The sequence below is a fragment of the Propithecus coquereli genome, unplaced genomic scaffold, assembly GCF_000956105.1.
Source record: "Propithecus coquereli isolate 6110/MARCELLA unplaced genomic scaffold, Pcoq_1.0 Scaffold533, whole genome shotgun sequence".
Taxonomy (NCBI): Eukaryota; Metazoa; Chordata; class Mammalia; order Primates; family Indriidae; genus Propithecus; species Propithecus coquereli.
The window spans coordinates 112539-136301 of NW_012151208.1; the positions used below are offsets into that span (position 1 = coordinate 112539).

Genomic DNA, 23763 nt, shown 5'->3' on the forward strand with positions numbered 1-23763 from the left:
AAAAAAAAAAAAAAAAAAAGAAACAAAAACCCCAAACAAACAAACACACTGAAAAGAGTATTCATTTGGTCTTGGGAAAGCAAATTGAAAAATTTACACTGATCATGTGTAAGATTTTTGTTTGTTTGTTTCCAATGTGGAAAATGGGATAGTCAGTAGTAGGCTCTCCATTTCATGGCTTAAACAGTAAGCAGAAAGACCAGCAAAAGATCATCTGTGTTTATAAGTAATCTGGTTCTGGGGTTCGGGGGTTACCCCATAGGGCTTTCTGTTAAACATGAATTTAGGTTTGCTCTATAGTTTCTCACTTAGAAATGGAAGGAGTGGAAAGACTGCCTTAGAAAGGGAATGGTAAGTGCAACTTTTTGAATAGGGACTCTGGGGTTAAGTTGCAACATGGAAAAAAAAAAGAAATGGTTAAAATAGTCTAACCAGAACTCAGCTAGCAGAGGCTTGCTAACATCTGTTTAGTCACTGGACCATTCTGTATTTTCAGGATACTATCTTTTCCAATTGACAATAATCACTGATGCTCAGGGTTCCTTTCTATTCTAAGACGCTGGTTTCTAGGTGTCCTGAAAGTAATAATAGTATGTTCTGAAACTGCTACAGGTAAAGAGGATGATCAAGTAAAAGAAAGCCCAACTTCTGTAGTTTTATTTCTGATACCACTAGGTAGCTTTATGAAATCCCAATCTTTCAAAGTCTGGTTAACTCCATTGTTAGTAGAAGACTCCCAAGTCTTCATAGGAACCTGAGCCAACTCAGGAAACCACAGTGGCCAATCTAGACAACTCCAAAGGGCAGAGGCAGGCTGACTGCTATTCAAAGTAGCAGAGAAACACGGTCGTGCTCTCAGTGGTTCCTGGCACTCCCTGGGGCCAACATTCTTCAGTTACTTAAAGTTGCCATAGCATAATCTGCAAATTGCCAGCACTTTTTCCGTGAAATTTAGGGCTGCAACCTTCCTGAAGATAATTGCCTCAGAAAAGTTCTGGTAAAACCCATTGAGAAATGAGACGAATTTCCTATCCTCGTGTTAAAAAATACTGAGATCAAACAAAAACAATCTTGTAGTATGCTGCAGGAAATATTTCCTCTAAAAAGAGAACACTAGAACCCAACTAAAATTGTTTACTTATAAAGTTCAACAGCTTCCTTCAAGATCCTCACCCTGCAGGGCTCACAATCTAAAACTGTATGTCATGATTATGCCCAATCCAAACTTTCCCAATCCCAGCCATGCCTTGCAAAACTCTCTATTATTTTTAAATTTTAGTTAACAAACTTTATATTATTAGAGCAGTTTTGGGTTCACAGCTAAACTGAGGGGAAATTACAGAAGGTTCCCATATATCCTGTCCCCCCACCAGTCTCCCTCACCATCCACATCGCACACCAGATTAGTGCATTTGTTAGAATCTATGAACCTACACTGCCATACCATTATCACCCACAGTCCATAGTGTACATTAGGGTTCAATCTTATAAAAAACTCTTTAAAAAAATCATCCGATTCCAGCACTAACGTCCTATAAATACCTTTCCCTGTTTTCCCTCTTCTGAGATACTACGAAGAATCTGTGGTGGTCTACCTTACTGCATCAGGTCCACCAAACATAGATTTCTTGGTCAACACATTTTTCTATGGTTTTTGTGGAAGCTTTTGACACCACGCCTTAGCTCACTTCCTTCTAGAGCAGTGACCACGACCCACAGTCAGTAATCACTTTATATTACAACCCACTACATTCATAAATTCACAGATTTTTGTAGGGGTGATTTGAGATTGTGACCACCATCAGATGGCACTAACAAGGATGCTAAACACCTATGACTAGGACTTTAAAAAAAGGTCAATACCCTCATTTGCCATCTCATCCACAGCATTTGCAACATATCTACTTGAATGGTTCTAAGGAATTTAATAGACCCAACTTAGTCAACTGAGATAAAACTTTCCCTCATGGGCTGGGCGCGGTGGCTCACGCCTGTAATCCTAGCTCTCTGGGAGGCCGAGGCGGGCGGATTGTTTGAGCTCAGAAGTTCGAAACCAGCCTGAGCAAGAGCGAGACCCCGTCTCTACTAAAATTAGAAAGAAATTAATTGGACAACTAAAAATATATAGAAAAAATTAGCCGGGCATGGTGGCTCATGCCTGTAGTCCCAGCTACCGGGAGGCTGAGGCAGGAGGATCACTTGAGCCCAGGAGTTTGAGGTTGCTGTGACCTAGGCTAACGCCACGGCACTCACTCTAGCCCAGGCTAAAGAGTGAGACTCTGTCTCAAAAAAAAAAACAAAAAAAAACTTTCCCTCATGAAGCAGTTGGAAGACAAGAACAATATTCAAACTCCCAAATGATGAGCTTTAATTGGCAAAATAAATGAGGAAGAATGTTAGAAACAAATTAGTACATGTCACTGCAAAGTTTATCTCAAAATTGACTTTGTAAGATACTAAGCTAAAGTTCTACTTGATGTAGAGTTGTGATCACACTGGCCTTAGCCCCAAATCCCTGTGTGAGACTCTGGGCCTCATAGGAGGTAACTGAGCCCCAGAGTGTTGACTTCAAAAGGATCCCATCCCTAAGCCACACATTTAGGAACCCCAAATAAGACTAAAGTCCTAGAGGTATACTGCATGTTGCTAGTTAAAGCCCAAAGGAAACGGAAGTATCTCCTTTTGCTAAAGGAAAGTTAATATCTTATGGTGAAAGGGTATGCTAAGATAAGTCTTCAACTTAGGAAATGGCCAATGGATACATTTGTTAAGTGAAATAAACAAGTTGCAGGGAAATGTGTATATCATGATTCCATTTTTGTTTAAAAAACAAACCAAACCAAATCTAAATGTGTGAATACATATGTTTCTGTAAATCTAGAAAAATACATAGAAGAATACTCTGAGATGCTAACATTGGTTATTTTGGCAGGGGCAGGGGTAGAAGTGGAGGTGGAGAAATTATGTACTTTTTTGTATTTTTCGGATTATTTCACTTGTTATAAAAAATAGGTATTAATTTAAGAATTAAATTGTAAAATCCTCTCTTATTCTGAAATAGGTACCTTTGCCAGAGGTTAAGAGGAGACATGACTACTACTTTATCTTTTAATCCTGGCAATAAAAAAACATCCGATAGAGCAAAACTCCTCAGAGTTGACAAAGCCTTTCAATCCACACAAGACAAGATTGCAACAGCAGTTGAGTGGCAGGAAGAGGGCAGATGCTGTTTTTGCTTTACCAGGAATGAGATGGAAACAGACACAGAAAGGGGAGGAGGGACCCGTCAACAGGCATGCTGCTGCCTTGGGGGACGTGAGGCTTACTGGCTTCCCTGAGTAGCTTATAGGGGTATTCCCACTGAGCTCAGAGGTGACTGCCTAGGTAAGAATGTTATCTTAAAACCTGTCGCCCTTGTAACATCTGGGAAAAGCACTGAAATGAAGATTGTCACACCAGGATTCCCAAACGGTTGTCCTTCCATGAGTAGAAAGAAGTAGCAATACTAATTGTCCAACATAAAAATTAGGTATTTCCCTTTAGGAACAGAGATCACATGATAAAAGTCTCTCTACAGATCAAGTCTAATTAAAACCTGTCCCTGCTTTCAACACTTCAGGACCCATAAGGAAAAATCCGACCTACTAAGTCCAGTAGAGAAGGCGGCATCTCTCACAATCCACAGCACCCCAGCATTGTTGTAGCTCAGCAAAACCAACCGGCTTGCAAACTTTGAAGCACACTCTGCAGTTTCCAGTCTCTGTCTGTCTGCCTGGAACATCCTCTCTCTCCATTGACCCCCCCATAAATGCATACACATGAGCCCCTTTCTTTTTTCATCAGGCAAATACTTATGCCTCCCCCAGTATCTGTTCAGATGCCACCTCTTCTTCAAAGCCAACCCTGGCCCTGGTCCCTGACAGAGTTAGTGAATTCATCCTCTGTACCCCACTACCACCACCACCACAACCAGCATGGCCATGACAAGCAGGGGCCCAGGCCACTGAATCCAGGCAGGAGGAGGTGAGTCTAGGAGTCAGAGCCTGGGGAATGCAGTGTGCAGAGCCCTACAGAGTAGTCCAGGAAGCAGCATGACGGGGAAAAGTCAAGTCAAAAGACATCTTTGAGGCCGGGCGCGGTGGCTCACGCCTGTAATCCTAGCTCTCTGGGAGGCCGAGGCGCGCGGATTGTTTGAGCTCAGGAGTTCGAAACCAGCCTGAGCAAGAGTGAGACCCCGTCTCTACTAAACATAGAAATATTAGCTGGGTGTGGTGGCTTACACCTGTAGTCCCAGCTACTCGGGAGGCTGAGGCAGAAGGATCGCTTGAGCCCAGGAGTTTGAGGTTGCTGTGAGCTAGAATGACGCCACGGCACTCTAGTCCGGGCAACACAGTTAGACCCTGTCTCAAAAAAAAAAAAAAAGACATCTTTGAAAATTCAAGCCCCTCAGCACCTGAGGGCTGACAGTATAAGTGTAAGGCAGAACCCAGAGAAATTGGGTGAACCTAAAGGAAAGTTCATGGCCACCCCATGGTAAGGAATGCCAACTGCCTGGGGCAAGGCCCAAGTGCCATGTGACCACTGGAGGCCTGGCCTAGAGACCTCACTCCTTCCTCAGATCTCTTCCCCGAGGGACCCTAAAGCAGGTATCCAGAGACTTTCTCAGGCTCACACCACTCCTTGTGCCATCCTGGCATTGCTGGGAGTTTAGACTTCTTCAAACAAATTCTTAGGGTACAGAATATACTGTGTATGTGGTTAAGTTTCCAATCAAAAAAGAAGAACAGTGACTCAAATGTTTTGGTGAAAGAGATACAATTAAGTTCTTAATTATCAATAGTATAACATATATACTTATATCTTATATCTTTTAGTAAATCATAAAAATCCTATGCCAAAACAAATAAAACACTAGGGACAAACATAGTGCAATAGAAATGATCATGAGATTCTCACTTCTGGAGAAATTAGTAAGAGTGACATCTTAAGTCATTATTTCCTATGATCTTGGAAAAATACATGTTTGAGAAAGCTCTTTATCAAAGCTGTACCAAATTCCAGGAATATTTCGCTTATATGAAGCTTTTTTACCCAATAATTTCAAAATCCATAATTCCCTTTGAAAACACAACATCAGAAATTAAGCAGGCTTGACTTTCTAAATTTCATCTTTGAATTCTTAGTTGGCTTCCTCAGTATAAGGTTTATGTTCTAACTTTTGCCCACCAATAGAACAGAAATAAATTGCAAGTGACCATCTCTCTTCTCATAAAAATTGCCCTTTAAGAAAGGGACCACTCCTGGATTTAATTCTACTAATCACTAAAGAAATTCTGTGTTTACATCCTCAATATAGGATTTATAACAAAGGAAGGGAAAAATTACTTACTAATACCTTTCCATCTCTCTGTCTTCCCAAAGAATGAAAAGAACTCTATATTTCAAATACCAAAGATGGCATGACACTCACCCCTTTTCCTCCAGTTTTATATAGTCCAAAGAGTTTGGAATAATACTATCTTCAAACATCCTGAGTAGATGTATTAATAAGAATAGGTTCTTCTGTGATTAACAGAACACTCAAAATAACAGTGGATTAAATAAGAGAAAAGTTGATTTCTCCCTCTCATATATAAGAAGTCTGGAGACAGGTTTCTAGGGCTGTATGGTGGCTTCCTGTGGTAGCTTTTAAAGTTTCTTAAGATTGAAAATACTCATCTAACAAAAAGTTTAGTAAATTTTCATATACCTGACTTTGGCCCAGCCGGTTCTTCAAAATTTCTAGAATTTTTTTATCACCCAAATTCCCTCTATTAAATCTATTTTATCCTCTACTTGGGATTAAAGAGGAGGTAAGTGGGACTGTAAATTGAAAAAATGGAGAAAAGATACAGTTGTATGTTCAATGATTCCACCAAAAATTTTTTCACAGTATGATATCATTTATCTAGCAAAGTTTTTTGAATATTGTGATTATATGTAACTTTTTCTTCCATGTGACTAGTCCTAATCACTTTTTCTACATAATAGGGACCCATAGTCAAATAAAGCAAACAAAAAGCATGAAGCCACTTTAATAACAATATTATAAGTCAATTATTGACATTTAAACATATAAAGTAAAAATTGTCTAAGTTAGCTGTAATGCAATTTGTCCTCCAAATCCACGTTCATGGAATACATTACCACATATCTCTTTTAACATTATAGATCCAATCGGCAAGTTAAAATCTTTACCTTCCCAAAAATTAGAATGGATTTTGTCCTTGCATATTAGTTTATTCATTGTTACCCCATTCTACCAGCTGAGGAAGGGCATATAATTGTTCAAACATTACTTTCTATGTATTTCATTCATGTTTCTACAGAATCACATTTCATTACCTTCAAGCGGAGGCTGGCCTGTGGCTGCAGCTGCAGAGCAAGAGGGGCCTCACACACCACACAGATGGGAGTGTTCATAGGGACCATGTTTCCACATTCTGTACATAAGCCCCTCTGCACAAAAGAAAAGGCCAGGTTTGTCTTGGAATGCAGAAACCAAAGGTATGAGTAGATCTTAGTATGTAAGGTTTAATTTGCTTTTGTAAAACAACTTTTAAATAATTACCTTTATGATGGATATGCTTATTAATCTGATTTGATAGTGGTCAAATATCACTCTGTACCCCATAAATATGTACAATTAATATGTGTCAATTTAAAATAATAAAAAATAAAATAAAAAATAATTACTTTTATTATTATTTTATTCCTAGTAAGAGTAAAAACGTGTGTAATGTAGAAAAGAAAGGTGTTTTAAAAAGAAAAAATAACCATAGGAAATTAACTTATATAATAGCATGAGTTAATGAGTAGGTCGATAAATCCTCTTCCTGAAAAGCAATTATAAAGTGAGATAAAGTTGTCAAAAATCAACCATTTCAGCACTCTGAAAGTCAACCAAGGGCAGACAACAAACTGAAAAGTTCCTGAAAATGACTGAACTTCAGAAAAGAACACTACATTTATTGTGAGTTGACTAGGAAGAAAGAAAAAATACAGCTATAGAAAATTAAAAAAGAAGAAGAAAAGAAAAGAACACTACAAGTCTGTGTGGTTCTTGCCTGGGGCTGCTTCCCCTAGTTCTATCTGTGTGGTAGCTCCAACAGGGAAGGGCAAGCTGTGAAAATCAGCAGTATTATGGCTACTGATGGACAAGGCTGACTCGATTTGAAGTGTTAAGGTGACGATCTCAGTGGCAAGCAAACAGGGAGGACCAGCAACTCCATTAGTCTGAGATTATGGACTTGGTTGGGGTAATCAATGGACCTGCAAACTGGCCGAGGGTCTAACACGGAGTTTCAGAAGGTAATTTAACTACAGAGACTTGATGAGCTTGCCACATATCCTTAGCTGACTGAAGGCTCTGCACATGCACAGTATAAACCATAGTGGGCCCAAGCCACCCCACATCCCTGGCTGATGGAGAATGCACATGGAGATGCAATAGAGCTCAACATAGAGTAAAAGCTGGGGTGGACTTGAAAATAGCCTGATGTTTGAATGTTCTACCCAGCCTACACACAGCTCCATCAGCAGAGAATGGCGGCCTTATTGGCTCAAGGTATTTAAGCACAATTTCTGGCCAATCTGCAGTTGAACACTAAGATATGCAGACCCAAAGGTGACTCCAGGCTTAAATATAAAAATAAGAAAAATAAGAAAAAAACAAAAAAAAAACCTTGACACCAGTGGCCACACATTGCAAGGGAGACAGATATTAAAGATTTAATACAGGCCAGGCGTGGTGGCTCACGCTTGTAATCCTAGCACTCTGGGAGGCCGAGGCGGGTGGATCCTTTGAGCTCAGGAGTTCAAGACCAGCCTGAGCAAGAGCGAGACTCTGTCTCTACTAAAAATAGAAAGAAATTAGCTGGACAACTAAAAATATAGCTGGGCAACTAAAATTTAGCCAACAACTAAAATTAGCCGGGCATGGTGGCGCATGCCTGTAGTCCCAGCTACTCGGGAGGCTGAGGCAGTAGGATTGCTTGAGAAGAGGAGTTTTAGATTGCTGTGAGCTAGGCTGACGCCATGGCACTCTAGCCTGGGCAACAGAGTGAGACTCTGTCTCAAAAAAAAAAAGATTTAATACAAGTAAACAAAACAACAATTCACAGGGAAAAGTCAGAATCCAGAGTTGCTACAATATGTGACCCAAAATGTCCAATATTCAAGAAAAAAATATTATACATGCAAAACTTAGAAAGTGTGGCTCATACTCAGAAAAAAACAGATAACAGAAATTGTCTTTGAGTGTCCTCAGATGTTAGATTTAGCAGACAAAGATTTCAAAGCTGCTATTATAAAAAATGTTCAATGAACTAAAGGAAATCATGTTTAAAAAATTAAAGAAAATATGATAATGATCCGATGAACAGAGAATCTCAATAAAGAGGTAGAAATTATAAAATAAGAACTAAATCAAAACTCGGAGATGCAAAGTAAAATAATTGAAATGAAAAAAATCGCCAGAGGGACACAACAGCAGATTGGAAGTGAAAGAAGAATCAGTGAATTTGAATATAGTTTGATAGAAATAATCCAATCTGAAGAACAGAGAGAAAAAAGATTGAGGAAAATAAGCAGACCATCAAAGACATGTGGAGCAACATCAAGCATAGCAAACATATGTGTAATGGGAGAGAGAGAAAGAGGCAGAAAAAGAACTTGAAGAAATAATAGCCAAAAACTTCCCACATTGGAAAAGAAAACATTAATCTACAGATCCAATAAGCTCAATCAAGCCCAAGAACGATAAATATAAAGAGATCCACACTTAGACACATTATAATCCAACTGCTGAATGTCAAAGACAAAATCTTTATAGTAGCAAGATAAAAAAAACTACTTATCACATACATCAAAAGCAATAGAGACCAGAATGCAGTAGAATGACATATTCAAAGGGCTGAAAGAAAAAAATAACTGCTAAATAAGAATTATATATATATAGCAAACCTAGCCTTCAAAAGTGAAGGTAAAATAAACATTCTCAGAGAATCAAAGACATACAGAAATTGCTAGCAGACATGTCTTACAAGAAATATCAAGGGAAATCCTTCAGGTTTAAAGGAAATGATCACCTGAGTTCACAGGAAGAAATGAAAAGACAAGGTATCATAAACATGTGGGTAAATATAAATGACTCCATGGACAGTTTTTTGCATTGTCTTTAAATGACATAAGATTGTATAACACTGCATTTCTCCATTTAAAACACATATAGCTGTATAACACATAAAATTATTACATGTATATAAATATACAAGTAATACGTATTACATAAAAGATAAAGGAAGAGGAAACAGAGATTTACTAGAGCAAAATTTCTGTATTTTGGTAGAATTAAGTTAAATTATTCTGAAATAGACTGTGATAAATTAAGGTCCATATTGCAATCTCTAGAGCACCAGACAACTTTAAAAATAGTACAAAAAATCAACAAAGGAATTCAAATGACACACTAAAAATTATTTAACACAAAAGAAAGCAGCAAAGGAGGAAAAGAGGAACAAAAGACATGATACAAATAGAAAGCAAACAGCAAAATGGCATATGTAAATTCAACCACATTGATAATGACATTGAATGGTAACAGACTAAACACCGCACTCAAAAGGCAAAGATTGTCAGAATGGACAAAAAAGCAAAACCCAACTATATGCTGTCTATTAGAAACACATCTTAGATTCAAATACACAAATAGGTTGAAAGTAAAACAATAGAAAAAGATATACAACCCCAATAGTAACCATAAGAGAACTGGAGTGGCTACATAAAGATTAATATCAGAGAATAAAGAACTTTAAGATAAGAAATATTACTAGAGTGAAAGAAAAGACATTTTTATGATAAAAGGGCCAATAAATCAGGAAGATACAGCAATTATAAATGTATATGAACTGTCTTAGACTGTTCGGCTGCTATTAGTATAACAAAATATCATAAATTGGGTGGTTTATAAAAACAGAAATTTATTTCTCAGTTTTGAAGACTGCAAAGTCCAAAATCAGGGTGCCAGGAAATTTGGTGTCTAGTGAGAACTTGCTCTCTGCTTCACAAATGGTGCCTCCTAGCTGTGCCCTCACATGGTAGAGGGCATTAATCCCATTCATAAGGGGCCCACCATGACCCAATTACCTCCTAAAGGCCCTACCTCCTAATACCATCACCTTGGAGTTTAGGATTTCAATATAGGTATTTGAGGGGGCATAAACATTCAGCCCACAGTACAAGCATGAAAACAAACACCCAAAATATATGAAACAAAAACTACAAGTCAGACTTGAGGTCATACTCCCTCTATCACTTGAGCACCTAAAGTCCCAACTTTTTCTGGTAGACCACAGTGGTATTTCAGATCTCTAAGAATTAGTATGAATTCAGAGCCAGTATCTAACAATCCCCCAAAGGTTTGGGCATTTCCTTTTCCCAATGCACTCTATCAAAAGCAACACATCCTTTTGGGAAAGGCTTCAAGGAAGATTTATGTAATGAACTTGCAAAGCTAGTACATATCTCCCCTTCAACTAAGGTACTTCAGGTTTGTGAACTGGCTTATTGTCTGGAAACTCAGTGAGAAACTCGGATGCTCCAATGTAGTAACTTAAGTCAGTTTTTGGCTATAAGATCTAGTGTTTTTCAATTATATAGACCAAGAAATATAGTAGTAGGCTGCTTATTTCATTCCTAGGAACACCATCATCAGATTCTGCTTACTCAAATGTCACTGCTGTCCTTGTCTTTGGTAGTTACGTGCTGCTCCTTGACCTCTGCCACTCTGGAATCCTGTTAGCCCCACTGAGATCAGGGAACCCATCTAAACAGCAGCATCCCCTGTGATCATATCTGGCCTACAAAGGAAAGCAGCCATGGAACTTTTTAAAGATGCAGGTACAACGCTGACTTAGGTATTCTTCAATATCTTAGTGAAGGAAGTGTCTTTCTGGGCCTTCTTGTGAAATATAGGGGCCTATAGGACACACAAGATAAACTGACTCCAACATTCCTGTTTTCCTAAGTCTTTGAATTTCCTCCTCTACATGATGCTGGGTGTTGTAGAATAAATTATTTCAGCCAAAGCTTTTAAATTTAAATATAATGATCTATAGCTTCTTTGGACAGAATGATACATCTTATGGTTATACAGATATATAAAGATATAAAGTAATTTGTACTTCTCTCCATTTATGATTTCTAGAATATATTTCCTTATTATATCCAGGTTATGAGCAAAGATATCAAACAGATAGTAAACATTTATTTATCTATGCATGCCTCATTGAAACAACACAATTTCAACCTCTTTCTGAGCCTGTGCATCTGCAAGGCCACACAAAAGATATAACATTGCAAGTAAGTTTTTCCATCCTTAAGCAGGAGTCTGGATAATAAGAGTTTAATCTGCCAGCGATTCTTTCAACAAGTATTTATTAATATGTGTGTGGTTCATGTATACCAGGCACTGCTGCAAATAAAGATCAGATCAACAATGAAAAGTATTTTTAAGAATTCTGCTGCTCACCTGAGCTCCTTCCGGAGGTGGGAGACGACAGCCAAATATGGGCGGGACAGGAGAGCCACATTCTTGACAGAAGCGAGCAAACGGATCAGATGGACGAGAGGCAAGGCAACAGGCACACCTACAACAAAACAGGTTCCCAACTGGCCATGACATTGCCGATTAATGATGACATTAACAAGACTAGTGAAAATTTAAAAGCATTCTAACAGTTTTAAAGACAAAACAAAAGCAGACCACTTTCAATGGCTATGGAACAAGTTCAAGATAAGAAATGCTTCTCTAGGTCATTTTATTACAAAATGGCCTCACGGCAGGAATCCCTGGTGTCCTTTTCCTGCAGGCCTGGCCCATCGTACTTCCTGACTGTGGCTATGTGTGAGGATGAGCCCTGGGAATTCCACTAATGTTTACATTGCACTTTTCTGACTTCCTGCAATTGAGCCCAGTCTAAGGGACAGATCTTCTTTCTTGCCTGGCACTCTGGAGGGTCACTGTGGGTCCAGCCCTGCCTTTCTCTTTGCTTACCAGGTTAGAGTCCCAAGGCCCTGTTCCAGCAGCATCTGCCCCATTTCTTGGGCAGCTGAATCCATCATTTAGCCCCTACCCACCCAATTGGATGCCGGCTGTCAGCCAAAGTGAAAGGATTCTCGGAATTAGGCTGCCCTGTGTATACACTGCTGCTGCCATGTCTTTCCAAGCAGGTTGGGCCATGATCCTGTCACCTATTGATATGAACTGCTCCCCAGTGACTATGATGCTCAGATACTGTGTACTAGATTGCCTGGTTGACTACACTAATCTCCACCATGGCCTCCCAACAATTACCAGCCTTGATGGTTGAGCTCACTTCCCACACTCTTTATCCTACTCAGTCCTTGCTCACTGTACCATGTTGCCAAGATTTCACCATGTCTCCTGCCTGGGTCCACCTACCAGGACAACAACAGTTTCCTACTTTTTATGCCCAAAGCTCACTAAGTGTTACTCAACAATTCATGGAGTAACCTATCTCATTCCTTTTATATGAATTGAGGGCATAGATCTGGGAGTCTGAGAAAGTCAAAGCAACTAGAGTTTTTAGGACAGAATACCAAAGAAGAACTGCAGAGACAGCTTCAGAATTTTGCAGAGGGTCATCCTCAAGTCTTCAAATGAGTACTACTGACCAGTGCATGTGTTGGAAGAAACTACTCAAGGCCAGAAAATAAACTCCAAAGGGGAGCAAAGGAAACATCCTTAGGCCTCACACAGAGCTGAGAAGTTCATGCTCACACCAGCCAAAGTAAAAAAATTCATATGTAATAATGGGGCATCAGTTAGAATACATATACTTTAAACACCCCAATTAGAATGCAGAGCTTGTCAGATATGATCTTTTAAAAGCAAGACCTAACTATATACATACAAGAAACCAACTTTAAATAGGGACACAAATAGATTAAACGTAAAGGTATGGAAATATATGTGCATTATTTTATATTTTATGTATATTAATATATACACATATAAACATACACACATCATATAAACACTAATCAAAAGAAAGCAGGAGTGGCAACACTAACATCAGACCAAGTAGATTTCTGAGCAAAGAGTATTTCTAGGACTAATGAAGGTTATTTCATAATGATAAAGGGGTCAATTCAGCAAAAGGACATAAGAATCCTAAAGGTCTATGTACTTAAAGGCAGAGCTTCAAAGTACATGAAGAAAAAAACTTACAGCAAAGGATAAACAGGCAAACTCATAATTGCAGTCACAGATTTCAATATCGCTTTCTCAATAATTGATTATAAAATAAACAAAATCAGTGAAGATAGAGAAGGTTTAAGTGATACTATCAACTAACAACCTAACTGACATTTATAGAACTCATCCTAGCAGAATACATGTTCTTTTAAACTGCACATGGAATATGTGCCAATCAAATCATACAATATATGTTTTCTGATGAAAAGGAATTAAATTAGAAATAAATAAATAAAAGATATAAGGAACATTCCCTCGTATTTGGAAATTTGACAGAACTCTTTTAACTAACCCATAGGTCAAATAGAAATAATGATGCTAATTAGAAACTGTTTGAACTGAATGAAAATGAAAATATAACATATCAAAATTTGGGGGCTACAGGTAAAGCAGTCCTTGGGGAAATGTATAGTTCTAAATGCTTATATTAGAAACAAAAAAAGGCTTAAAATCAATGACTTCATCTTCCCATTAAAGAAACTAAAAAAAAAGAGAAGCAAATGAAACACAAAATTCACTCGAAAAGTAGCAGATAAACCTGAATGAATGTGTATCTATTAAAGAAATTGAATGTGTAGTTAATTCTACCAAACATGTAAGGAAAAAGTAACACCAATTTTACACAAACTCTTTCAGAACACTGGAGAGAAAATATTTCCCAACTCATTCTATGAGGCCACAATTATCTTGATACTAACAACCAAAGATACTAACAAGAAAATAAAATCACCCATTCATATGCATTCAAAAAATTCTTCAAAACCTTTTAGCAAATCCAATTCAACAATATATAAAATAGATAATATTTCAAGTGGATATATCATAAGAATGCAAGGTTGGTTTAACATTTGAAAATCAATCATTGTAATTTACCACATGAACTGAAAAAGAAAAATCATACGATCCTCTTAATAGATGAAGAAAATGCTTTGGATGAAGTTCAACATCTATTCCTGATTTTTTAAAAAGAAAACTCTCAGCAGGGGCCAGGTGTGGTGGCCTGCAATCCAGGAAAACAGTTTGGTCACTTCTTAAAAGGTAAACATATACCTATCATATGACCCAGTCATTCTTCTTCAAGGCATTTACCCCAAGGGAAATGAAAGCATATGTACCATACAACGACTCCTGTATAAATGCTCACAGCAACTTTATCTGTAATAATTAAAAACTGGAAATAATACAAATGCCCATCAAAAAGTGAACAGATAAACAAATTGTGGTGTATCCATACAGTGAAATACTACTCAGTAATAAAAAGAAATAGATGTTTGTTACAAGCAAACACAGATGAATCTCAAAATAATTATGCTGAGTGAGAAAGAAGCCTGGCAAAAAAGAGTACATGCTGGATTACTCTACTGATATGTGAAAATCACATGCAAATCAAGCTATCGTGACAAGAAGCAGATCATAAGTTGCCTGGGGATGAGGAGGTGTGAAAGTGAGGACTTACAATCGGGTACAATACAGGAAACTTTTGGAGGAGATGAATTTGTTCATTTTTTTCATTATGGTCATAGTTTCATGGTTACATAACATACATCAACTCTTTAAATACATATGCAGTTTATTGTATGTCAATTATACCTTTTAAAAAGCTGTAAAAATTTAATTTAAAAAGTTGGAGAGGGGCAAAATGACTGTTATGTCCCATCTTTAAATTCTCTTTGACCACAATGCATCTTTGTAGGATGTAAGACAGAGTAAAGACAATGTGATACTTACTTGAGAAAGTCTGTCTCCCTCTGAATTCTCATGATCTCCGTGCTGGTCAAACTCTTCCGGCTCCTTATGTGTGCAAAACCAGGGGACTAAAATTAAGAATATAGGTGTATATAGATATGTAGTCAATATAACAATGGTAAAGGCTATGGTATAGTAAAATTATGGGGAAGGTCATAAGTAATCATTACTCTGGTATCTAATATGTAAAAATTACTTAAAGTGCTATTCATAATCAGATATGTATATTTCATTAAAAATAGTGTTTACAATAAAAAAAAGATCTGAATTTACATCACAAACCAGATTTTAGAATTTAAAGGCTTAAGTTAGTACTCATTTTTCTCAAAAATTATTTATCTCTAGGAAACTCCTATAAGAATACGTGCATCAACTGTCGGCTGTTATCCAGAAACATTTAACTTCCTTCACTACATTATTATTTGGGTATCCCCTTTGTACCAGGCACTGTGGGTGATGCAGGGAAGGGGACAAAGATAAATATTACATGGTCCCTGCCCCCAAGGAGCTGAACTCATGTACGTATAAAATAACTGAAACACAATGGGTTCAGTAGGGTGACACATTTGTGCTGAGTCTCATGGGAACCTGGAGGAGGGAACAATCACATTCACTTGCTCCAGGGGAGCAGGGCTTCTCAGAGGTAGTAACATCCGAGATGGGCCTGGGAGAGGAAAGACAAGTTTGTCAAGTAAACAGAAAGAGAAAGGGAATTCCCAGTAGAAGAAACCCTGTGGCAAAGGCACAGTGGCAGAGCAGTGCATGGCCTATGCTGGGACTCAGGGGGCTTGATGTGGTCTAAAGTGGCAGGAGAATGGGACAGAAAGAAAGGCAGAAGGAACTTGATGGGGAAAGCTAACACTTACGGAGGGTCTGACAGTAGTAAAATATGCCTGGCATTTTGTGGTCATTATCTCCTTGACATGTCACAAGGACCCTATGAGGTAGGTAATATTAACCAATTTTATTTTTGTAACATTTTATTTTGAGATAATTTCAAACACGGAAAAGTTGCAAGGATAGTACAAATAACACCCAGCTTGACCAATTATTTATGTTAACATTTTTGCCCCATTTGCCTTTATTCTCTCTCTCTAAATCAAGTGAGAATAAGTTGCAGTCATGATGTCCCTTTGCTTCTGAATAATTGAGTGTGTGTGTCCTAAGAAGAAGGTTGTCCTCTTACACAACAGTGTATCCAAATCAGAAAAGGTAGCAGTGATGTGACACTATTATCTACTCCACAGATCTTTATTTAGACTTCATCAGCAATGCCAATGATGTCCTTTACAGCTACATAGTTTTTCCTGGTCTAGGATCCAGTCCCATACCACACTCTGCATTTAGTTGCCATGTCCCTTTTGTCACCTCTAATCTGGAGTAGTTCCTCAGTCCTTCTTTATCCTTCATGATCTTGACATTTTTAACAGGCCAGTTAATTCACAGTATCTCCTTTAATTTGGTTTTGTCTGATGTTTCCTCATAATTGGATTCAGCTGTGCATTTTGGCACCCATTCCAGAGAAATGATATTGTGTCCATCTCAGTGCACATCAAGAGGCTCATGTAATTAATCCCCACTTTTGAGATGAGGATACGGAGGCTCAGAATGGCTGAGTCACTTGCTTGAGCTCGTGGACAGTATGTGTACTGAACTCAGGCCTACCTGACAGCCTGTGTGCTGAGCTCAGGACTTCAAACTTTATCTTACAGGCAATGGAGAGCAGTCACAGCTTTTCACTGCTTTTGTATTGCATCTAACATGGCCTAGACCAGAAGTCGCCAAGTCGTGGTCCTCTGGCCAAATCTGGTCTTCCATAGAGTTTCATTTGGCCCAATGTATACTGGCCTCCACAGTGTTTCAAAATTTGAACTAACTGTCAAATTTGTAAATTAGGTTATTACACATAAAGATGCAAGTTTCTGGCTTCTCATGCAAATTCATCAGATGTGGCAACACTGAGCCCGCAATCCTTCTTGTCAAGGGTTGGCTGGAGCTTAGTAGAGTGACCCCTTTACCTAGCTGGGGCATTCCACATTGTCAGAGACCCTACGACCCTTGTGCCCTCACACTAAGGCTGGGTGTCAGCTATCATTTATCCTCTGTCCAGGCTGTTGCACACATTTACTCTGCTGCCTGGCCCCTGAAGACACCCTCAAGCCAGATGCTTAGCTCAGAGACATGCTGTCTCCCTAGTAGTTGCTGACATAACACCCACCAGAATCATTAATTCTGATATTGGCTGAAGTATGCTTCAGATTGGATTGAGCTGAAATATTGAGAAGAATCTCTTACCAATATGAAGAAAAAGAGTGGAAGAAAAAAGTCGTACGGTCCTTTTCTGGACTCCCTGGCTTTCTGAACTCTACTCAAGTTCCCCAAACTTTGTCTTTGTCCCTATGTTCCTAGTTTCTTGGGATTCTGAACTGGAATCTTTAAATATTATTTTATTCTATCTTCCCCTTGTAAACAACGACTTTTAAACAACTAAGTGGGAAAGCTAATCCAAATATTCATGCACAAAGAAAATAACTATTTCTAGACACATTACAAATAATTGTGATCACGGGAGACTGTTTTCCTAAAGTAGTTATTGTGTTTTGTCATATGCCATTCATTCTTCAAAATGATATGTTTTACCTCGAAAGCAGTATTCATATTTGGGCCACACTGGTATGCACTGCCCACAGGAGTCGAGTGTGCTCACTAGTCCATTTTGTAACCAGGTAATCATTCTTTCCAGAAGATTGGCAAAGGCAATCTTCCATTGTAGGGATGGTTGCCCTTTTGTTCAGTGGGGTTTGCAGGTGTGTTCTCCTCTGACCTGGGCTTTGTGGTCTCCCAGAAAATATAGTGGGTAGGCAGATGGAAGAACCCACTAGGTCAGGCTGAGTTACACTTTGGCATTAGAGTCTAGAAATGAAGGAAAGAGCTGGACCTGGGGATAAGGATAACTGCTCTTCTAGGCCAGTTATTCTCAGACTGGGCTGATCATCAAAGACATCCGGGGACTCCATCCCAGACTATCTAAGAGGATTGCAGGAGTTGGTGGGTGGGAACCTATACATATATTTAAAGTTTCCCCTGGTTGATTCTGATATACAACCAGATTTGGGAGCCATTCTTTGTGCCTCCTTTATATGTGATGGTAAGCTGTGGTTATATAGAAAACATGACTTCAGGTACATTATACTTGGGGCTCAGATAAGTGAAAGAGAGCAAAGGCGCCTGGGTTGCCCTTAGATGCCAAAAGTCTAAATTGGATTTTATAAACTCTAAAAACTCAAAGTTCTATAATGGTAGTAGTAGAAAACTAGTGTAAGGGCATCTTTCTTGTGTTACAGTAGTGAGACTGCATTGATATGGCTTTTATTAAGGTCATAAATCACCTCTATCTTGTCAAATCCAAAATGCAATTCTCTGTCTTTGTCTAATTAGACTCTTCTGTAACAAGTGCCATAAATGACCTCTGCCTTCTCCTTGAAACTCTTTCTTCTCCTGGCTTACATAGCACCACATTCTTCTGGCTTTCTTAATACTTTCAGGCTCCTCTTCCCCTGCTCGACCCCTAAGTTGAGGATTTTGTCTTGTGCCACTCTCTATTTTCTGTACAGCCTTGACAAGTGATCTCATTCAGACCTAACCTTTAAACATCACCTATATATTGAATATTTCCAGATACATATCTTCAGCCCTGACCTCTCCCCTGAGTTTGAACTTGCATATCTGACAGTCTACTCAACATCTCCACTTGATGTCTCATGAGCTCCTGAACACCTGCTTCTCTTGCATCTTCTCCATCTCAGTCAATGTCACCATCATCTCCAGATGCTCAGGCCAAAGCTCTGATACCATCTTTAGCTCCCCCTCTCCCTTTGCTCCATCTATCTGATCCCTCAGCCAAGCCCGTCTGAATCCCACCACCTCCTTTCCTCACCACCTCTACAACCTTGGCCCAAGCCACTGTCATCTCTCACCCGGAGCAAAATTCTCCTAACTGGTGTTCCCCTCTTCTCCTTCCACAGTCTAATCTCCACATAGTGGCTGAAGAGAAACTTTAAATGTAAATGGGATCATATCTTGTCGTCCAGATAGATTCCCTTTACAACCAGAATAAAATCTAAACTTCTTACAGGCAGATTAGCATCTGTGACTCTCAACCATGCCTACCCATTAGAATCACTTGGGGGTGTATTTAAAAAGAAAAAATCATGCCCAGACCCATATCAGACCAATTAAATCAGAATTTGTGAGGTTAGGTCTCTGGGATTGGTTTCAAGATCCTCTGGTGATTCTAACTTGCATGTAGCTATGTCTGAGAACCATAACTCTAGGTTCTCTGGCCCTAGCCACCTTCCACCTCATCTCCCACCTTGTTCATCATGCCTGAGAATGTGCATTTCAAGGAAGCTCCAATGCAATGCTGATGCTGTGGGTTTGGGGACCACACTTTGAGAACCATGGCTCCATCTCATCATCTAGTTTCATCTTTTTCATGACACTTACTGCTGTTTTAAGTTTTTTTTTTAATTATTTACTTATTTATTATCTGTCTGCCCCCAACGCCAATAAAATGTAAGCCTCATGAATACAGGGACTTTTCTTGTCCAACACAGTATTCCCAGCACTGGAACAGTGCCTTGTACATGATCAAAAATCTAGGAGACGATCTTCAAGTATTTCGTGGGAAGCATTAAAAACATAGAAAGCGTTTTGGTACTAAAGAGCGTAGAAGTTACCTGGGACTGGCGTGTGGAGGGTCTAGAACTTGATCCTTCATGGTAAACTGGGATTTCCAGTGGACTTCCTGAGAAGCGAAGATCTTTCAAAGTTTTAGGGTCAGATCTTTCACCTACTTCGAGGTCTACAATTATATTAAAAACATTGTTTTGTGAGCATCTGTAATTATATACCATCACACAAAGATGTCTTCCTAGTTGGAAACCTTTTCATAAAGGACCACTGTCATCACACTCTTTCCCTAGAAATAACAATTATTTGAAGACCCACACCACACTCAGTTAATTAGAATGAAGAAAGAAAAAACAAGTCCCGACTGAGAAAATAATCTTCCACACTACATTCTACAACATTCCACAAGAGGCTGAGAAAACAGACAGATCAATCCAATGGCGAGGTTATTCGCAGGAAACATTCCTCCCACGGACACACTGCAGTGGTTAAATGTCTTAACATTCCCCTCTTTGAGTGACTACTGCTTTCTTACTGAGAAAAAAACCTTGTTCTCTAAAATCATAGATAATCAGAAACTTTACTGTTTGGAATTCCATCAGTAAGAACAAAACATTCAACTCTTCCCTGGAGGACCTAAGTCACTATAACATAGAGATGCAACCCTGGTGCAAAGATAAGAGTTTCTGAATACAACATTTCGTGTGCATCTTTGTAGTTTCCAAGGCAAAAGAACCTTGACTCCCCTTCACAGTCCATACCTCATGTTACCACTTCACACCCAGCCCAGCTTTGCTTTGAGCCTATCAAAACTCTGCTTTCATTTAAATTTTACCCAAACTCCACCCGCCCCCAAACCCTACAACTACAACTTTTCCTTTTTGGTGAGATGTCCATGGTTCCCTGGTGTGTGGTCTCCCTCTTTGAAATGAATCAATAAATCTCACTTTGTTGGATGGCTTATTTATCCCCTGCAGTCTCAAACTGTTAGCTGGGACAGCACTAAAATTCAAATTATTGTATAGTCTACTTTCCTATTCCAGTGTTTCTTATTCCAACACTTCTGTGGACAAGAAAACATGCAGCAAACCTGTTAGGTGGGTTTAGAATACTAAACCTTGCCTTGTTCTGTCGTATCGTACCTGGAAACTTTCTAAGGTTAACATTCCAGCTAGGTTTACTTTCAGTGTTCTTATGTTTCTTCTTTAGTTTTGATCCAACAAATCCATTTTTTAATTCCTAGGAATAAAATATGGCATATCAATTACTTGATTATGCCCATTTATAATGTGAAAATTAAAAGTTCCTTGACAGAGACAGGGTCATGGCATGTATTTCTTACTTGAAAGTGTTTACAGTAGTTTTTACAAATTGATCCCTGTTTCACTTTACTCTGGAAACACACAGCTTTGTGGACTGGGCTGCTTGGTAGCAACACGTCTGGATGGTAGCCCCACCAGGTTAAATGGCCAAGACAGGAGGGAGGAAGCAGCACATGTAGGCAGGATATTGCAATCATGGGAGTCTGAGTAATAACAGATAGGCCACCAGATCCAGGGGGCAAAGATAGGGTGGGGCCAGACCAAGATAGGATTCTCCACTACCTGCCTGCACACAGTCCTTGAACACCCTTCTCTCTGGACTTTCTTCTCCACAGACTTCATCTTTGCAAGCCTCAGCACCTGCTGACACATGTGGGCTCAGCTTCTGCTGGCTGCCCCTGCCAGTCTAGATCCCTGCCTTGATCACATTTGGGCCCCATCCTGTGCCTGAACCCATTGCTTTGGTCCCACAGCATCCCTTTTGGCTTTAGGTCCACCGTTGGGCTTAAGGGACACCCCCCAAAAATTCCTCTGTCGCTCCCAACAAGATCCAAATAACTGAGATCTCTCGGTCAGTTGCCTTACCACAGTCTAGCCCACCCTCTGGCCCTACTCCTGAATCCATCTCCCTCATGCCCACATCTAGGGACTGAAGTTTCAAACATCCTTTTTAGTTAGGTCTAGTTGACTCTCCAAAGAGGTAAGGCTTTGCAGATAACAAGGGGTAAAGATCTGAACATAATAGAAGTCTATGCCCACTGAGGACTTCTACTAGCCTGATGCATCTATCCAACAAATATACACTTGCCATCTTCTCTTGCCTGCCCTTGTGCAAGGCAATGAGGACAATGGCCATGCCCCCTGCCACCTTAGAGCTCACGGTGCACGGGGAAGACAGACAAACAATGAAGCAATTCCATATTCAAAGCAGTTTATAAAAGGAGAAGGCCTGGGTGCCAGGGTAGCAGTGATAGAGCACAGCACAGTTTAGTCTGGTTGGAGTATATATGGGGGGTGGGGGAATACAGACAAACAAGAAAGGCTGACCAAGGACAGAAGCTGATTACTTGGATGGCATGCTGAAGGGTTCTACTTTCTTCAGCAGGTAAGAGAGAGACACTGAGGACACTGGAGTGTGGGTCAGTGACACCGGGTAGGAATTCTAATCTTCAGGGTAGATGCAGGAGTGACCAGAGGCTGAGAAATCAGTGAAGATGCTCTGCAATGATTGATACTGACTTTTATTGAAAAGATCTGACTGTGAGTAGAGGTGATGTAATGACAGGGATGATGTGCCTACTGAGATAAAAGGAACCAAGAACACAGGGACAATCTAAATAATTATAATCTTACCATTTCATTACTCGCTTGCTTCAATGGACCTTTGAGAACATTTTCAACACTGTCTTCTGCAGAGACTATATTTGGTGGTTCACCATCTACCTGAAACACCTTTGTTACAATGCCACTCTGTCTGCAGTCTCTGAAAATTATTTAAAAAAGAAAAAGTCTGTGTTACACAAAGTCAAAGAAAAGGTGGCTAGCAATTAAGATGACTTTATCAAAGTCCCTTAGTCTAGCTACTAAATTTATTATATTTCAAAGTGGAGAGATTAAAATATAATTCCTTACCTCATTCCATCAGGGTTATCTATTACTGTGTAACAAACCACTCCAAAACATAGTGCCTTAAAAATACAACTCTGTGGATTCACTTGGACTCAGCTGGGCAGCTCTCATTTGAGCTCTTTCATATTGTTACAGTCAGATATCAGCAGGGATGGAGTCAACCAAAGGCTCAACTAGGCTGGATGTTCAAGATGGCTTCTTTCCTCATATATGCAGAGTCTAGGCTGGGATAACTGGAACAGCCAGGGGCTCGCCAGTCATCTCTCTAGCTCTGTCAGCCTCTGTGTCTCTCTGTCTCTCCGTCCGTCCCTCCTTCTATATGTGGTTAGTTTGGGCTTCCTCACAGAATGGAAGTCTCAGGTAGTCAAACTTCCTACACAGTGGCTGGCTTCCTCCAGTTGTTTATGTTGCAAGAAACCAAAGCAGAAACTGCAACACTTCTTGTGATCTTAGAAGTCTTTGGCATCATTCTATTCTATTGGTCAAAGTAAGCATTCTATTGGTCAAAAGTAAGTCATAGCGTCAGCAGAAAGGCTACAAAAGGGCATGAACACTGGGAGGCTTGGTTCATTGGGGGTCATTTTTGGAGACTATCTACCACATTTATCATAAACATATTGTACCATAAGGCTCAAACTATTCTAAAACAAAAAATGCAGTTACCTAGGTATCATTCCATGTGAGTCAAGAGCATTTTCCTTATCTCAGGTGTTGGCAGCATAATATATGCTGCTCTCGTAGATTTTGTAACTGTTATTCCTCAAATACTATCATGTTTTCAAATATTCATAATATTTCACAATCAATCTTGTTCTTCTTTGATGCAAAAGGAATTCCATGATGGAACAATGTAGAGGTGCCCGTGACTAAAAACTAGTGCTGATTTCATCTCAGTACCAGTAGCTCACCTAAATTTTTTTTAACAGCTTTATTGAGGTGTAATTTACATGACATAAAATTCACCTATATTAAGTACCTAGTTCAATGAGATTTAGTAAATTCATAAAATTGTGCAACTATCACTGCAATCCACTTCCAAATACCTCCACCACCCAA

At 39.3% G+C, this 23763-nt stretch overlaps 1 protein-coding gene and 1 pseudogene across 2 annotated transcripts in view; one reads left to right on the forward strand and one right to left on the reverse strand.

Annotated features, from left to right (window-relative positions):
• LOC105820662 overlaps positions 1 to 1001 on the forward strand; it is a 1581-nt pseudogene extending 580 nt beyond the window's left edge. Inside the window, exon 2 of the transcript XR_001138016.1 lies at positions 956 to 1001. The product of XR_001138016.1 is annotated as a thymosin beta-4 pseudogene (transcript). The remainder of the gene's footprint in view (positions 1 to 955) is intronic.
• DZANK1 (double zinc ribbon and ankyrin repeat domains 1) overlaps positions 1 to 23763 on the reverse strand; it is a 69474-nt gene that overhangs the window by 35863 nt on the left and 9848 nt on the right. Inside the window, exons 3-8 of the mRNA XM_012657201.1 lie at positions 22447 to 22561; positions 20899 to 20995; positions 19804 to 19928; positions 15047 to 15132; positions 11570 to 11687; positions 6385 to 6498 (exon numbers count right to left, since the gene is read on the reverse strand). Coding sequence (XP_012512655.1) covers positions 6385 to 6498; positions 11570 to 11687; positions 15047 to 15132; positions 19804 to 19928; positions 20899 to 20995; positions 22447 to 22561 — 655 coding nt within the window. The remainder of the gene's footprint in view (positions 1 to 6384; positions 6499 to 11569; positions 11688 to 15046; positions 15133 to 19803; positions 19929 to 20898; positions 20996 to 22446; positions 22562 to 23763) is intronic.